At 40.3% G+C, this 18,624-nt stretch overlaps 1 protein-coding gene across 3 annotated transcripts in view; it reads right to left on the minus strand.

Moving 5' to 3' along the window:
• The window catches only part of Nectin3 (nectin cell adhesion molecule 3), a 109,965-nt gene extending 92,072 nt beyond the window's left edge, over positions 1 to 17,893 (minus strand). For all 3 annotated transcript variants that reach the window (XM_057764179.1, XM_057764180.1, XM_057764178.1), the window contains exon 1: positions 17,518 to 17,893. In XM_057764179.1, coding sequence (XP_057620162.1) covers positions 17,518 to 17,677 — 160 coding nt within the window. In that variant the 5' untranslated portion in view covers positions 17,678 to 17,893. The remainder of the gene's footprint in view (positions 1 to 17,517) is intronic.
• Between the last annotated feature and the right edge of the window lie 731 nt (positions 17,894 to 18,624).

Here is an 18,624-nt window from a genome sequence, read left to right on the forward strand (position 1 = left end):
AACAGAAAATAAAATATGGAACCTAGTAAATATAACCGCAGAAATAAATTCCATCTTTCTAAAGGCTAATCTTTTATGATACTATATTAGTGAAGAACATTGATTTTGATGACCTGAACAAAAGTCAAATTCCATTTGTGAAGACTTCATTAGGAGGTGAAAAGCACAGAAAACATTTGTAATACTAACAGAGAGTTCAAATCTAGCACATGTAAAAGAGTCCGACAATTCTAAACGAAGACAACCCAATATAATAAAATAAGAAAAAAATGAACACACATTTCACAAATAAGTATTCACATGGACCAAAATTCTGAGAACCCAGTCACTAGGGAAATATTAATTAAACTCATATTTTAATATTACACAATTAGAATAGCTAAAAGAAAACATGCTACTATAAAGGAAACTCTCATACTCTACTGGTAAAAGTATAAACTGTTAGAATGCTTTTCAAAACAAAGCATGCTTAAGTGTGCCCAGAAATTCTACTACCAAGACAGGTAATGCGAATGCTTATAGCAATACTATTCATAAAAGTCTTAAAAGTGAAAACAACTCAAAGAAACATCAGAACCCTAATAACTCTTACACAGTCAGGACAAAGAAAAACATACAATGGTTTTAAAATAAACGGTACTATATAATAATGTGGGCCAACCCAATAGTAGCAGTAAAAAAGTATTTTGTAAGTTTAGATGCAATTTGGTGCTAACAGAATTGTGGTTGTCTAGAGACCTGCGACTGAAAACGAGTTAGAGGGACCTCTGGAATGCTGCCAATGCTTTATTTCTTGGCCAGACCTGTACTTTCATGGCTATATTAACTCTATTATAGTCCATGCAAAGGCATGCTTCCATATTTAAGTTTTAACACCTCATTCATCTGTCTGAAAATTTGTCTAAGCCAGCTCACATTTCGTATCTTCAAAATTGTAGTGGGGGCTGCAGGCTGTGTTCCTGTCGCCCCAGCTCCTGGTCGCCTAGCTAGCTTATGCCCCAAAATAACAACACACAAATTGTATTCATTTAAACACTGTTTGGCCCATTAACTCTAGCCCTTACAGGCTAATTCTCATATCCCGATCAACCCATCTCTAATAATCTGTGTAGCATCAGTCTTACCGGGAAAGATTCAGCATGTCTCACCTGGCAGCTTGCTTCATGGCGTCTGCCCAGGAGAGGGGAGCATGGCCTCTGCTCCAGAGAGCAGAGCTGTCGAGTCTGAGCTCACTTCCTCTTCCTCCCAGCATTCTGTTCTGTTTACTCCACCCACCTATGTTTTAACTTATGAGGGCCAAGCAGTTTCTTTATTACTTAATCAATGAAATCAACAGATTGATATATGACACTCCCACATCACTTCCCCTTTTTCTGTTTAAACAAAAAAAAAAGGAAGGCTTTAACTTTAACATAGCAAAATTACATATAACAAAACAGTTATCAAGCAAGAATTACAGTTACAATATTTATATCTATTTTATCTTTTATCATAAAGGAAAATAACTATAACTATCTATCTATTCTTCAACTGCATCAAAGACTCCAGAAGGATATAATATTACCTAAGTAAACAAGAAATAAGCAACTTCCAAACTCTAGAAATGACAGAGACATCTCGCTGCCTGGACAGTCACCCAAAGTTCCTCTGTACCATTGGGGTATCCATCTTCGGCCTACAGGCCCATGGTATCCAGCAGACATTTCCATGAAGCAGGAAAATTCAAAGGCAGTTCAGTCACTATCTGTGTCCTGCAGAATGTCTTGCAGACTCTTTCATGAATCAGGAACCCCGAAAGATCATCTCACCTTTAGGCAAATTCAGTAGTCCTCTCTCTGCGGGTTCTTTGTGTCCAGTTTATGCAATAGTCCAGGCAAGAGCAGTTTCTTGCCCAAATGGCTAACCAACTCCCTAAGGAGCCTCTTCGATGCCCATCTTCCTCTTGAAGTAGATTGGTGCTATCAGGAGCAGATGTGTCTCATTGTCATGAAAAACCCTAAGTTATTAAAACATTTAAAATGCCATATTCTATAATCTTTGAAAGATATGAAGAATGCCTATCTAAAATATATCTATGTACATCTAGAAAATCTAACTAACATGACTACAAACTTGACTATTGTTGATAATTATCCATTAACAACCTATATACATTACATTTTTAAGTAAACTACACAATCACAATACCTTAATCAATATCAGAAATACATATACATATAACAAAATTGACCTTAAATTTAAATCACTAAAGCAAAATCCATATCAATGCAAATTATTCATATCTATATCATATCCCCCTTTAAATGTAAAAGAACATTTATAAACAGTATTTGGGAATATGGGCGCAGTTATTTCTCTCCAAACTGCTTCCTGCTGAATCGGGGCACTGTTATTCAGGTCTTTTATGGTGTAACCTGTCTGTTAGGTTCATCTCAGTTGGCAGTTGAGCGAAGTAATTTTTTGAAGGTGTTCACTGCAACCTTTCAGGAAGGCGTGGTCTATCATACCATATTGGGATGGAAACAACCCACAGGGTTTCATCCTCTTTGAAAACAAAAGAAGAAACCCCTTTCCAAAGCATCATGTCCTTAGATCCAAATTTTAAAGTCAAGGTATTTTCAAAATATCTATGCTGGATTAGTTCAGCAGCATTTATAAACAAATATCTTTTAGCATCTGTTGATCTTTCCTCAGCATTCAAACAATTCAAAAAGAGCATAATAGCGTACAGTAGCAAGATTCTCTGTGTATTTTCCTTCTTTGTGCGGCTTTATTTTAACTCTATTTCATTTATTTTTACTTTTAACTTTTTGAGACAGGTTCTCTGTATATCTTTGTCTTGGAATAACTCTGTAGACCAGGCTGTCCTTGAACTCTCAGAGATCCTAAGTCTCTGCCTCCCAGGCACTGGGATTAAAGGCGTGTGCTACCACACCTTGAAGTCACAGAGGTCAATCTCCCTCTGCCTCCAAAGTGTTGGGATTAAAGGTGTGTACTACCACACCCAACTAAAATATTGTGCTTATCTGGCACTTTGACTTGAATCAAACACCAAATCTCAGTTCATACTTCCCAAGAAAAATCATCACACTTTTGTTATGGATTCCCCTGTGTCCTAGATAATGATATGCTGAAGACCTAAGCCCAAGTACCTGCAAATGTGACCTTATTTGGAAATAGAATTGTCTACACATGTAACACGTAACTTAAGATGTGGTCATACTGAAGTGGGGTATGCCTTTAGTATAACAGACTGTTGTCCAAAATTCCTATGACATATGTTCAGAGTCAAATGATCACAGAGGCAGTTACTCTAGTGGTGTAGCTGCAAACAACGAAGACTGATTACAAGAAGGATTCTCCTTTGTCCTAGAACATGGCTTCTGACTTGCAGAGTCTAGAACCTAAGAGAATACACGCCTATGGTTCACATAACTGCGTTTGCAGTGCTTACTGTAGCATACATAGGAAGCTAATGCACCGTCCCATATAATTTCTCATTCTCAGTTCAACTTCCCACTCACCAAATATTATACTACTCTATTATTTACCCAATACAAAATCGAAGTCCACTTATTTCTTTGCATTTTTCATATCCTGGGATCATCAAGACATTTTTTTCTTCTAATAATCTCTTATTTTAAGCCTTTCTCTTTCATTTCTCTTATTACCATCCTAATTCTAACCTAGAACATAGTTTATGATATGATATAAGTTTCCTTATATAAACCCTCTCTTCCTTAACTGTCAAAGATTGTTTTTCTTATATTATTTCTCTTGTCCTAAACTGTCAGACATTCCTTTCATAATAATCAAAGAACATGCAGTATTTGGGCACTATATCCTATTTCCTTCAAAAATACAGTAAGCTCCACTGTGCCTATTTTTATTCCTTACTAGCTAGCTAATGTGTATGTTTTCATAGTACCTAAAATAATCTCTGGGAGATTCGGTTAAATATTTGTACCTACCAAGATAAAACTATTATTACCACACTATCATTTATAATGTACAAATTCAGGTTCTGTCAACTTGGGTCTTCAATGCTGATTCATAATTTATTCTTCATTATGTTTTACTCTAATTTCCTCCAGCGCTCACTAATACTGACTTATCCTCAAAATATATCATTAAAATCATTAAAGATCAATTTCTCCCTATAACTTTCCTCTCTCCCTGTGATTTATTCTCATCTACTTAGAAGGTGCTTTCACTACTAAGGTCTCTTTAAGACTAGCCTTCCCCATTTTTCTTTTCCTGAACCTTGCTATACCCTATGTGTATCTCCCATGTCTTTCCTCCACATTTAGAAGTCATAAAAATTAACTGACGAAAAAGGGCTTTTCTTATCATTGTCTGTATACATGGACAACTGCGGGTAGTGTACTTTCCTGAGCTACAGCAAAAACATCAAAGTCTGGGGACAGAGTTTAGATGGTAGTAGCGACTGAACCTACAGCCTTCTGCATGCTACCCAAGTACTCTATGATCAAGTCCTATCTCTAGACTTTTTGTTGACTTTTTTCAAAGTCTAAGTTGTCCTAGAAGGCCTTGACATGAATGATCCTCCTGTCCTAGCCTCCCAAGTAGCTGGTTTTACAGGTCTGCACCACCAAATCTAACATCCAATTTCAACAAATTCAGTGTCAGAGGTAAAGCTAAATTTCAATGATTTTAAGAGGCAGCAAGTCTGAGGAGATTGCCTTCGTGATGGTATTGGCATATACTTCTAGATGCCCAAGTGGCCTCCTTCTGTTCTTCATTTCCATATCTGCACCACTCAGTATCCTTCCATCATTTACTTTAGCCAGAGTCAAGTTCCTGGCAGTTCTTAACCGAGAATTCTCAATCTTAATGTCTTGTCTTGGGCTGCTATCGCAAGGGTGCCAGCTTCATTCAGTCCTACTAACAGATGATTATTACTTTCCTGCCGTGCTACCCTTCCAACCTATCCAAACTCGACCATCTCCTGATGAACTCACCACTAACAATATCACGGTGGGAATTAGAAGTCAACATGAGACACTCATTCTTTTTCTCTCAATTTGATTTTTCCCAAAAGTGGGTCCTAGCCTACATCCTCACTAGATAATTCATTGCGATTTGGCATTTTCCCCCAACTGCTAGGGCTTAGAGAGAGGGCTCCGAGGTTAGGAGCACTCACTACTCCTAAAGGTCCTGAGTTTGGTTCCTAGCACTCATGCTGAGCAGCTTACAGCCACCTGCAACTCCTGCTCCAGGATGTCCGGGGGAGCCAATGCCCTTTCCTGCACTCCATGGCCATACACATGCACACCTGCACACACACAAATAATCTATAAGATAAAATTGAGTCTTTGATGCTTCGATGTCTTCTTTCTAACTAGTAAATCTACTTGTCTATTTTATTAAAAGCTTCTTTTATTCTTTCTTCCTCTCTGCCCACCAAGTCAGGATCTTACGTATTTCAAATTGGCCTCAAATAATGACTCTTGATCTTCTGATCCTCTTGCCTCCACCCTCCCATGTGCTAGGATTACAGGTGAGTCACAACATAGAGACTGCACAGGGCCCACGTATGCTGAGCAAGCATTCTGCCAGCTGAACTATGTTTCCAGCTGTAGGAGAAAATGCAGGCAAAAGCAGGCAGTCAGTCTCCCAGGCTCACTGTGCTTCTAAAGAAGGGGCATGGCACACTACACTCCTAAAGTCAGAACACTGAATTCTGAATCAGTGTATGTAACTGGGAGCTGCCGTGTATATAACTGGGAGCTGGCTTGCTGAAGAGTCTGCATTCTCCACATTTCTTTTAATGTGCTTCTTCCTCATGGAGTCCCCGGTAGGAGTAGTGCTCACTATTCAATCTGAGGTGATGTGCTAACAATCACAGCTGATGGACTTCCACTATACAAGAGCTTGCTAACATGCAACAAAACAAGACACCGTTGCCTGAAACCATTTCCAAAGTGGTTTATCTCCACACCCTTTACTGTCCATGGGCACAGCTGTCCTTTCCTGTCTGGGACATCCTAGTAAAGACAGCATATAGCCCCTCCAGGTTATCATTGCAAGATGTCTCACTTCTTTGGCATCTCCAAAAACCCAGGCTTCACCTTCATAGCTTCCCAGGGCCTTCACTTGAGAAAATTAGCCCTGTCATACATTACTTGGACTCAATGGCTCTCTAAAACTGGAATAATAATCCACTACCTTCTCTCAGTCTTTAATCGTGCTTGTTTCTAAACACAGCAGGATGTGAGGACATGCCAAAGTCTGCTGCCAGCTTGGGATGGACCCTGCCCCACACAGACCACATTTACAACAGTGTCTGTAAAATGAACAGAAATTTTCACAACATGCAAAGGTTTTCTAGGAACAAGAAACCCCTTGGATCTTTTTTCACACACTGGAGGCATAGCTGGGTGGGGTCCTGCCCCCCAGGAAACCTTCTCATACTAGTGCAGAGAAGACTTCTCTTTAAGGCCCTACTCTCCTAACAATTACTGCACTGCCTTTTCGGCCCACGACTCTACTGCAACCCTAAACTTCCCAGTGTTCTGTTCTTTAAAACACCCTTTGTTTTTGCCCCATTTGCTTTTGTTGTCATTGCACAGTTGCCTAAGAGTAATAACCATGCCACAGACTCAACATCAAACATCAACTATCCTCAAATTTTCTCTGCCAATAAAATTAGTTTGTTACTTTTTGATTTAGCTTCATACAAGTTCTCAGCACAAGGGTATAATGCAACCAGATTATTTGCCAAAATATCAAACAAATGGCCTATAGCCCAATTGCTAACAAGAGCCTCTATTCCTCCCCTGAAACCTCACAAGCCAGGCCTCCCCTGCCCACATTACTCCAAGCACTATTGCTTTGCAGATTCTCTTGAGCTCTGTTTTTGTCAGTCCAATTCCAGAGTTCTCTGAGGTCCTTCAAAAAACAATGTGGTGCCGGGCGATGGTGGCGCACGCCTTTAATCCCAGCACTCGGGAGGCAGAGGCAGGCGGATCTCTGTGAGTTCGAGACCAGCCTGGTCTATAAGAGTTAGTTCCAGGACAGGCTCCCAAACCACAGAGAAACCCTGTCTCAAAAAACAAAAAACAAACAAACAAAAAAAAACCAAAACAAACAAACAAAAAAAACAATGTGGTCAGCTTCTTCATACAACACTCGTTTCCCTCTGGTACCAATCTTGTTAGTCGCTTTTCTATTGCTGTGAAAAAGTGCTGGCTAAATGCAATTTAAGGAAGAAATTCGTTTATTAGGGCTTATGGGTTCCAGAGGGATACAGTCCATACTGACAGGGAAGAAAAAAGGTATGGTGGCAGGAGCAGGGAGCCGACTGATGATGGCATCTCCATCCATACACAGAAGGGAGGGACAGGAAACAGAATGTGATGGATTTCCTCCAGCAAGGCCATTAACTCCTAAAGTTGACATAACTTCCCCAAACATCTATTGGAGATCTAGTGTTCAAATACATGAGCCCGTGGGGGACATTTCTAATTCAAACCACCATAGCTCCTAATTGTCTGCCAGTCTAACATCAGGCAAGATAATAATCACTTGCCTTCATAAAGTTCATGTCTGAATGCCACAGTGATACTGATTCCTTCTGGGATCCTCACGCCAGTGGTCTTTTCAACCTACTAGCTTCTATCTTACTAGATTCCCATTACTAATAGTAAAAGGAAATGTAAATATCTCTTTCAGAATTCAGCTAAACTGTTAGATTCTCCTCCAGTCTTCCTCTATCAGCAGTAAAAATATTCCTTCTGTAACCCCACAAGCTTAACTTTCATTTATTTTTATGGCGCTGGAGACAGAAGCAGAAGCCGCCTGATAGTTACACATGTGCTCTACCACTGAGCGATATGCTCAAATCTCTTTTTCTCGCATTTTCCTTAGAGGCAAAGTCTCACTGTGCTGCTAGGTGGGTGGTCTTGAACTTGCCAACTGAAATCCTCCTGTCTCAGCCTCCTGAGTAGCTGAGATTGTAAACTGCATCACCAGGGCCTGTTGCACAGACTTTACACTGGGTTTGTGTAGACCTAGAGTGCAATTTGACTTTCACAGCAATTCTGTGAATGAAGTATAATTTAGTCAATTTCATAGATTTTGAAACAGGCATAAAGTAACTAGCACTCTCTCCTCTCTCTTCCCAGCCCCTCTGAAGATCTCCTGACACTTCAGTTTCTTAGATGAAGGGCATACAGCTTAGTGGTTCACTGGGAGAATGTTTGTGTAGCATGTTCAAAGCCTAAAGTTTGAGCCCTAGCACTACACAAAGTAAAAAAAAACAAACTGTACATGTCTTAAGGGGAGTATTACAAAGGCATCTTCTATGTTCAACAAAAGGGAGGAAAAGTCTTTTTCCTATTTGAAATAACAGCTTTACCCTTTTAGACCTTACTGATCATATTTTAAGCTATACCTGGTATGTTTTTACAGATATAACATATTTGTGTGTATATATATATATATATATATATATATATATATATATAATTAGTCTTACTATTGAGTTTATAAGCCTAAGAGTAGCTATCATGAATCTACTATGGAACATGGATGATTTCTATTGTGGTTTGATTAATAGTGAGCAGCCTACATCCAGCTCCTATTTCTAAGCTCTTCGATTTTTGCATAACAAGATCAAGTGTTATAATTACCTAAGCCTTATCGATAAAATATTTAATACATACATAATATTCAACCCACTCAAGAAACTTAAAGTTCACAAGTCAACAAGGATGATGTTCTCTAACCATGTCCCAGGAGAAATAGTTATGAATACAGACACAGTCACTGCTCCATGCGACGGTAGAGGGCAGCAGAGCAACAGGAGTGTCCTAAAGAAAATCTGCTTCTTAAAATACAACTTCAAAATTAAAGCTTTGGAGGACAAGAGACTGTTTGATTATTATAAAAAAAATTAGCAGATATTTATATATATATATAAACATTTCATATACATCCAGATCCATGTATGTGTGTTTATACATACACAATTAGGTTTGATAAACAATGCATGGCTTCAAAATAATTACAATAATAATTAATTACTTAGTTTTCTCATTAAAACTATGAAAATTATTTCTGAACTATCTTCTTAAATGCAAGAAAGAAACAGTTTAGCCAGACAGCTTTATTTTTCTAAGGAAGTTGTGTTCATTACGATAGCCAACCCTACACTTGATAGACCTTTCAAATTTTAAAACCAGTCAACTACAGGGTCTACAACAGCTTAACTAAAAAGGTAACCCTTTGACATCTACTAATATACAACACACAGAAGAAAACCTGTGAATGAACTGCAGCTCTACTGCCATTTCTATGTCAGATTTCCTTCTGTTTGAGTATTGCTTATAAGAATGGGGAAGCTACTATGAAAATTGGTATCTAATACAAATACATAACTCACATGTCTCTAGAATCTTGTGCTTGGGATTTGTTTACCTCTTTCAGGTTTTACAAGAATTGCAGAGATTCAGAGTAGCTATGCCAGCCATTAACACATGTACCAGTTAGTGAAAATATGCTGTTGAAGCATACTTAAACCAATGTACAACTGTTCTGTGTGCATTATCCCCTACCCCACCCCTGAGATATAATCTCTTCACAAACAATTAAGCAAAAGGTATTAAGAAACATTTTTTTCTAAATAAGCATCCAACAGATTTCTAAACCAGCTGAACTCAGAACTATAAACAATCATCTCTAATTCAAATCAAATTAAACCACAATGGTAAGACCATTATGAAATGAATTTTTAACGTAATTCAGTGTAGCTATACCTAAGAAATGTTATTCTGCTTTCAATAACAATAGTCCAAAATATTTTTTAAAGATAGTCATTGCTATCACGCCCAGTTCACAGAAATAATTCATGTATAAAGTTGATCTTGTCACAGTTTTCCAATACTGCATTCATTAATACTTTTTTTCTCTGAACAATGCAGCTCATTCTTAATTGTAATTTTTTCAGTGACTGAGTTAAAGGGCTAGCTCCATAAACCTATTTTATATTTTTCACTTGATACTATCATGTCTCCTCAACAGCAGCTCTGGCATGTTTCTATTGTAAGATAACATGCTATCCACTATAAGTGCACCCACTTCAGGGCACATCATAAAGGTATGCCCCCACTGGAAGCTGCTTAAACTACATCCACACTAGCGAAATACACAGCTCATGTTACAATACCACTGAAGAAAATTTACATTTCTTCAAAAGGTTAATTTTAAACCTCTTTAAATTCAAAATAGGAATACCAATGAGAAATCAACACACAAAACAAAACAAACCACAATGCAAAAATCATCTCAGTTAACAAAGCCAGGCCTATCAATCTTCCCTGTTTGAACCTCAAATTTAAAATACATCTCAACAGTTTCTTATCTCCCATAATGTGTTTTTATAGCATAACTTTTACAACATAATAATAAGCATTTCACAAAAAAGTTATAATAGAATATCTCACAAAACAATTTCTTAGACCACTATAATGCACACTGTGACTTTTTGTGTGAGGGGTATTAATTATATAGTATAAACCGTTTCTCATTCCCAAATACGTATTTTCTTCCAAAGAAGAATGTTCCATAGAATACTCCTATCAACACTATTCTAAACATAAAACCTTTGGAAAATGGATTTATACTCTCACTGCATGTGTAAGCAGTGGTGAGGGACACCTTAATGAGGAAAGCCATTCTTAGAGCAAGCACTTTAGGATTTAAGTTGGTAGAACAATATGATTATAAACCCAAAGCACATAACCTACCCCAGGCTTCACTAACTACTAAGAGCATCAAATGTAGTATCCAAATTGAAATGGCCCATGAAACTTCAAAAAACGTAATATGAAGCAAAATACCAATAATTTTACTATCAATTATATGCTGAAATGGTATTTGGTTATGTCATGTCTACTTTTCAAACCCTCTAATGTAATATTAGGAAAACAAAATTATGTGGGTCCTATTGTACATATGCTCACTTAAGACTAAACTTGATCTTGTTGCTAAACGTTTGAAGTAAAAAAAAAAAAAAAAAACTTGAGTGTCCCTACATGACATGTACACAAGAGTACAAAATAGTGAAGAAAACGGTAAGTATATTTCTTTCACAAAGTATTCACATCCGGTCAAGTTGTAAACAAAGGCCATAATGATAAAAGTCGTCTGGGAGACAAATATGAAAATGTCTCTCAGAATACCTCAAGTTCTCCAAGCCTCCTGAAATCTGTTGACCTCATGTCCACAGCAGAGTCTAGTGCAGTGGGATTTACAGTTTCCCTGGTAACTGAGATTTGCAACCATCCACACATTCTACTCTGAGCCTGACCATCTGAGGAATTATTCATACTGGACTTCTCTCCTTAATTTAGCTATTTTATTTCTTCTGGGAAGAACCTAAATAGCCAACCTATTTAAAATGTTTTTTTTTTTTCTGAAGCATTTTTAAAGGAAACAAAATAACATTATAAAAACTGCCATCTCTTTTTAATCTATAGAATCACATGCATAAATTATTTTAAGCCTACAAAAACAAAATATTGAAACCTTTACTTCCATTTCTAAGCTACCCAATCCAATTACAATACAATCCAATACAATACAATACATGTCTCTTATTCCATTTTAGGATCTAATCACAACACAACAGTTCTTCCCTCATCCCCTGGTTAGCAGAATGATGACAATCAATCAATAGGTATACAGGAAAAGTAACCTCCTTGCCACTATGCTAAGCACATGAAATTCACAATATAAGCATAAATTATTATCCCTTCTAATGTGCAATATAGATGAACCAAGACAAATGTGAAGAACCTCTCACTAAAAGTTCAAGTTGATGGCTTTTAAGAGAGCCATTTAGGAAAAAACTTTAAATCCACCCTGAACAGGTTCCAAACAAACCTAAGTTAATGACTTAACTGTCAGAACGTGCTAAAACTGAAAAATCATGCAGGGTTTGGGAGAAGGCTCAGTTGTTAAAGTGCTTACATACAAGTAAGACAGAGAACTGGAGTTCAGATCCCCAGCACTCACATAGGAGAAGGCAAGCAGATCTCAGGCTAGCCAGACCGGGGTTCAAGTCTGGGTTCAGGTGGGAGACCTCAATGAATAACAAAGAACAGACCAAGACTGCCAATCTCTACCTCTGGCCTTCATATACACACCCATCTTAAATATCTCTGCATACATATGCATGCATACTGCATATACATAGACATGAAAAAATATATAAGCTGGGTGTGGTGACACATGCCTTTAATCCCAGCACCTGTGGGAGAGGGGCATCGGAACTCTCTTGAGTTTGAGGCCAACCTGATCTATGCAATGAATTCCAAGTTCCTCACAGCTACACACTGAGACTGTGTCCAGAAACAAAGAAAATAAGTACTTTTAAAAAATCAACATCACAAATTTAATGGAATTCAAGAAAGTTTATGTGTTTAAAGCTTAAAATTAAAAGGCAATTTTAAGCAAATATATTTTAAAAAACCAAAAGTATGACAAATGGTGTTTGGACAGTTAATTTTCTGAATGTTGGTATGAAGAATGTTTAAAATTCCATTATTGTCTTAATGTTATTTGATTTTACCCAATTTACATACTACTAATAATTATTAATTAAATGCCTTTTGAAAATTATATAGCCCTGTCAATTTTTAAGACATTAAAGTTAACACAACAATCTATAGAAATACACTTACTACTTTTAACAGATCAATTACAGAATGTCAAAATAATTTTTATTTAAAATAAGACTATCATAGCTAGCTTCTCTTCAATTAGATTTTAATGAATACCTGGAAAGTTTTAGTTCTCTAAGTATACAGATTAAAGATACATATCACAATTTGTAAGTTACTAATGTGTGTGTATGTAAATGTATGAACCATTAGCCAAATCCATTAACCAAAAAGCTACAATTCAAATTGTTCCCCCAAAAAAGTTCTTTGCACATAATGACTCAAGTCTAAATTCCCATACAATGCACAAATGCTGAAGACATATAAAGTTACTGTAAAGCCAAGGAGCATATGAAATTTGAGCACATTTCCCTTTTGGAACCTCAGACCCATCATGATGGAATCTACATCCACATCACCTACGCGTATAACCCAATACTCAACTCTCAGAGACTAGAGAGATGGCTCAGTAGTGAAGAGCATTTGCTGCTCCTGTAGGGGATCCAACATCAGTCCCCAGCACCCACAGGAAAGTTCACAGCTATCTTATCTTCAGTGCCAGGGGACGTGTCACCCTCTGCTGACCTCCATGAGCACCAGGCACACATGTGGTATTCATAAAGACAAGCAAGCAAATATTCATACACGAGATAAAAATCTAATTTTCTTATCTTAAATCTGAAACATACTTGTTCTCAAGCATTTCAAGTAAGAGATTCTCCTAACATAAACATGGCATGCCAATAAATACACCTTATACTAGCACATGCATCCAACTCTATAGCTAGGCCCCTTTCCGATGCTATAGACAGATGTGAGTTTATTTTATTTGCATCTAAAAGTGGTTAACATTCCAATAATTCATGTTTTACAATATAGACTCACACAGACCCTAACTTGATGGTATGGATTCTACGGAAAGTAGAATCCAAATTGTGTCTCCCTTCCATTCTCAAGCCCTACATGTTCAATAGAATCACTGATTTTTCTAAGTGAACATATGAAAAACTCCAAAATCTTAAAATACAGTCAACATTGCTGAGGAAGGATTTAAGTAGTTTCCACACTAATACACATTTAATTTGACTATATTCTAATATTTGGAACTAGCTACATCTTTATAGAAAATATATCTAATAAATATTTCTGAACTACTGATTATATTACACAGTCATAAACATGCAATTGTCAATTAATTAGAAAATTCAACTACTTAGGATTAAGAGTCAACTAGGATTGACAGTTTATAATGTACAATGTAATAAAAGCTAGCATGCAGGAGCTACCACACCCATGTACTCTAAGTGCTTTAGTTTATTCTTTCATTTAATATCCTAAGAACCCTATTAATAAATGATATAAGTACACTACCAGTGAGTGATTCACTTTAGTAAGTGGCAGTCTTCATTCAGAATCAGACTGACTTTTTAGTGATTAAACCGTAAACTGCAGGAAGAGAGAAAAAATGAGAGACACAGATGTCTTATATCATTAAACTGTCTAACCTGAAGAAGACTAACTCAACTGATTTTGAAGTTAATTTTAAAGTCAGGATTTTTAAAGTAAATCTATCTACTTGCTGAGAATATGCAACTCCCTGGATTTCATCCAGACAAATGTTCACACACCCGTAAACATATACCCATATACACAGACAACAGAACAACGAAGTGAATTTTTCCCTCATTTATGTCTTTTAACCTAATGAGTTGCATTCTCCTATCCCATGAAACTCACAGGATATCATACACATTTCTACAGAAACACCAAACTGTCCTGGAATCACCTACTTCCTTCCTGTCTATCAGCACACTGCAAGCATGATGCCGGCAAGACACTGCCAAGTGTATTCCCAAGTGTTTATGAAGTCCCTAAAATAGTCAAACTGTTCTTACAGAATTGCATTATGTGATAGCTTATTTTCTACCATCTTCTAAACATTTATCCTAAGATAAAGTCTTGGTACAAAGGCACAGGCAGTGTGGCCAAATCACAAAGACAAATAGGGCCCTTGAAGGGTCAAAATTTCTATCTTCTAATTCTTCAATATTCTCAACCTCTCAGGAAAAACGTAGGAAGAAAAAATGAGACACAATTGGCAATTATATCAAAAAAGAATATGGAATTTCAAAATTAAATTATGTTTCCTGAGTCAAGTATCATATAAACTTGGTCCCTTCGACCTTCTAACTAGAAATATCTTGGACTTTAAAAAACTGGCAATTTCTTGACCTCTGAAACTCTCATTCTAAAAACTCAGCTCTCAAATCAGAAATGGGTTTGCATCCTTAAAAATCCCAGAATTTAGGAGAGTGAAAGAATTAGATCAGGAATTTGAGGCCACTCTCAACTACACTGTATGATCCTGGCTCCTCATCCTGGAGAGAAAAAGTTTAGTTCTTCAAATTCAAGTAAGATAGTACAGAGTCCCTAAAATAACAGTAACTCTGGTATACATATATATTCTAAAATACAAGTTCTACCAGTGATGAGGAACATTTTTAACAGTCAAATTAACATGATGATGTCAACCGGACTAGTTAATGCAATAATTTATAAAGAGAAAAACAAAACTGCAAACGGGATAAAAACAAGCACAGCACTATGATTAACAACCAGGTAGGGTCATCATTTTAAAGTCTAAAGTCTTTCAACTCTAAAACTGAGTGTACGCAATCAAAGAGTGAGTATGAGCCAATCCTGTTAGTACTATGGAATGCTAATACTACCATCATTCATGGACCAACAGGTTGTGTGGGGGGGCACTTACACGAAGAAAATTCTGTTTCCATACTCATTAGCATCCCTAAGTCAAGACAACTGTGCCCTATTCAAAGACTGTTTTCTAAAATAGAGGCCGATTTTTAAGTCATAAGGGCTCATAAATTAGGATATTATAACACAAGTCCAAAAGGCAGCCCTTTAAATGAACAGCACATATTAACATAGCTACTGCCTATGTCTACAACAGCAAGCAAAGCTGACTAAAAACTCCAATGTACACTTCCTCTAAATCACAGTACACTTCCCTACACCGCTTAGTTTTATAGGGTTCTAAGATAAGCTATCATCCTCCTCCACTTGAACACTATACAAGCTCTCCTTCAAACCTATTTCCTTCTCCTATGTAAAAATTAATGTGTGTTCCTGAAACTAATCAACAACTCACTCTAATGCTACAATGAAATTCCCAAATGTAAACTATTTTGGGGATCGACGTTTACATAGCTTTCAGTCTCCTATTGGATTTGGTCTAGACAAAAAGCCCACTAGACCTACAAATACTCCTTCGGTACTGAACATAAACTAAGTCATGGCAGTAAAATGCTTCTATCACCCCCAGGATATCCAAGTATCCCGAAGTCATACGCACCACCTACAATCCTCCTTAATGGCTCCTAAGAACAACATACCAATTCAGTCAAGAATCTCCTATTAACAGAGGTAACTGGGCTAAGAACTGTCTTAGAACCAAATATTTGCAGAGTAGGGATATGCAAACTATGGATTAGATAGCATAGCACTTATCACACTGCATTCCACGTAGATCAGAAACTTGCCTTCCAGCACTGGAAATGTACTGAAATTCTCAGTCTGTAAGTGGCACTCAATCTCAACATAATTTCGTCTCCCTCAGAACCAACTACCCTGACTCACCTACCAATTACAGGATTTTCTTTCTTCTGCATTACAGTACAAACATTTGCACGTATCTAAAGAAATTTGCACATATCTCTCCTTTTTAATAAATACCTGTAGAATATCAGCTTTATAAGAACCAGTGTCTGAGCAATCTAAGATTTATTCCTCAACATTTCCCATCAGCAATCCTTAAATGAACAACATCTTGCAGCATTTTGATATTACCCAGACATTTACTCTCCTAGACTGGTGGCTTTTCTTTTCTTTCTTTCCAAATCAGTGATTATCACGTCTGCTTCTCTTGCATGAAAAGGGAATTTATCATTTTTTTTTTCATCCTCTTTAGAAAGTAGGAATCTAAACTAGACTCATATCCAGGGAACAAAACTTACAAAGAAATTAGTAGCTCCTAAGCATGGAGTGAAAAAAGACACACGGGAGAAATCCGAGGCTACTTGTTTCAACAGCCAGGGGACAGCAGACGCAATACGTATTTCAAAGGTAAATCCTGGGTCCCCGAGAACAAGGTTTTCTAAAATAAGCAGGGGCAGCGTGAAGGACGTCCAACAACTGGAAGGCTGTGTGTGGATAGCATCTGGGCTCAACCCAAAGATCCAAAGGTTGCCAGGGCACAAATGTGGCTGGAAGGGGATGCTGCCGCAGGGTGGGTTTTAAGATGGTGCCTTCTCCCGGAGGCCAGGAGGCGTGGACCCGAAGGCTGCAAGGCTCCAGGCTAGTGTCCGAAGGGTTTCCGGACTCGCGGCTCAAGTTTCAACGGAGAGAAAGGAGGAGGCGGCAACGTGCATCCCGGCATCCTAACCTCTCTCAGCCCACAAGTCCGCGCTCTCCGCTTCCTCGGCGCACCAGCTCGGAACTAACGGTTCCCAGGGCGAGCGGGGCTCCGCGCACCGAGCTCCACCGCTGGCCCCGGGGGCCCAGTGCGAAGATCCGCGCGGCCTCGGGGGCGGGAAGCCAGCGGCCGGCGCCTCGTTCGCTCTCCCTTCTCTTCCCGGGCCTCGCCCGGGGCGCGGCGAAAAGTTTTCCAGGCAAAGTCCGCGGCGGCCGCTCGCGCAGCCAACCGCCCGCTACAACCGCCTCGCCTCGCCTCGCCTGGCCGCCCAGACGAGCGGCCCGCGCCCGCCCGCCCCGCCGCGTCTCCCTCTGCCCCGCGCCCACTCGCTTCACTTACCACAGAGCCGGGAGAAGAGCAGCAGGGGGATGAGCAGCAGGAGCAGCGGCGGCGGCGTCGGGGCCGGCAGCAGCAGCCCGGCCGCGGGAGGAGAAGCCGAGGAAAGTTGTGTTTTGCCGCCTCCAGAACACAACGGGGCCGGGCCCGGGGTCCGCGCCATGCCCGCCCTGCCCCGGCCCACCCGCTCGCCCGCGCCCCGGCGCCTCTGGCTCTGGGTGGCGGCGGCGGCGGCGTGGAAGGGCCAGCGCGCGTGTCCTCAACCCCCGGCTCCTGCGCCGTCGCCGCCCGCCGCCACTCGGCCGAGCGCTCGCGGCTGCCTCGACTCCGCCGTCGCCGACGCCACTGCCGAGGCTGAAGCGGGAGCCGCCCGCCGCCCGCCGCCCGCCGCCGCCGCCGCCACTCCCCTCCCCGCGGTCCCCGCCCGCCGCGAACTCCTGGGAACTCGGAACGCACCACCCCGCCCTGCGGGAGGGGGAGCCGCCGCCGACCCTCACCGCCGGGACGAGCCCGCCCTCCTTCCCCGCTGCCCGGCTGCCCGGACGCCCAGCCGCCCGCCGAGGCCCCTCCCACCGCCCTGCCCTCACGCTCCTCCCCTTTCAAAAAAAAAGAAAAAAAACTTCATCCACTTGGAAAACCGGGCTTTTCCCGAGGCAGAGCTATCTGGACCAGGGTAGGCGGCCCCGCCCCTCGGCCCCGCCTCGTCTCCCCCCTTCGCAGCGCTGGAGATGGTCTCTCCCACTCCGCCCCTCTCGGGGCAGTGGCGGCCGGGGCACTCCGAGGCTCACCCGGGAGGAGGGCTGCGGGACTCCCAGTCCTGGCTCCCTTTTCTCCCGAGTGGTGCCGTTCCCCAGCCGGACCAGGGACGACAGAGGGTGGTGTGGGGAAGGCAGGATTCAGATACCCACTCTCCGGGGACCGGAGCGGGAGGTGCCTGTTTGGGAAGCTGGATGCCTGCCGCCCGCTGGACCAGCCAGCATTCTCCCTCTTCGCCCTGGCACGAGACTGAAGGGATACACTCCAGTCCTTCCTCCTGCCCGGGGCATCCCGGCTCTCCGCTGTCCCGAGCCTGCGTTAGCCCAGGCATTTAGCCTGCTCCTTTCTCTGGGA

The sequence above is a fragment of the Chionomys nivalis genome, chromosome 3 (assembly GCF_950005125.1).
Source record: "Chionomys nivalis chromosome 3, mChiNiv1.1, whole genome shotgun sequence".
NCBI lineage: Eukaryota > Metazoa > Chordata > Mammalia > Rodentia > Cricetidae > Chionomys > Chionomys nivalis.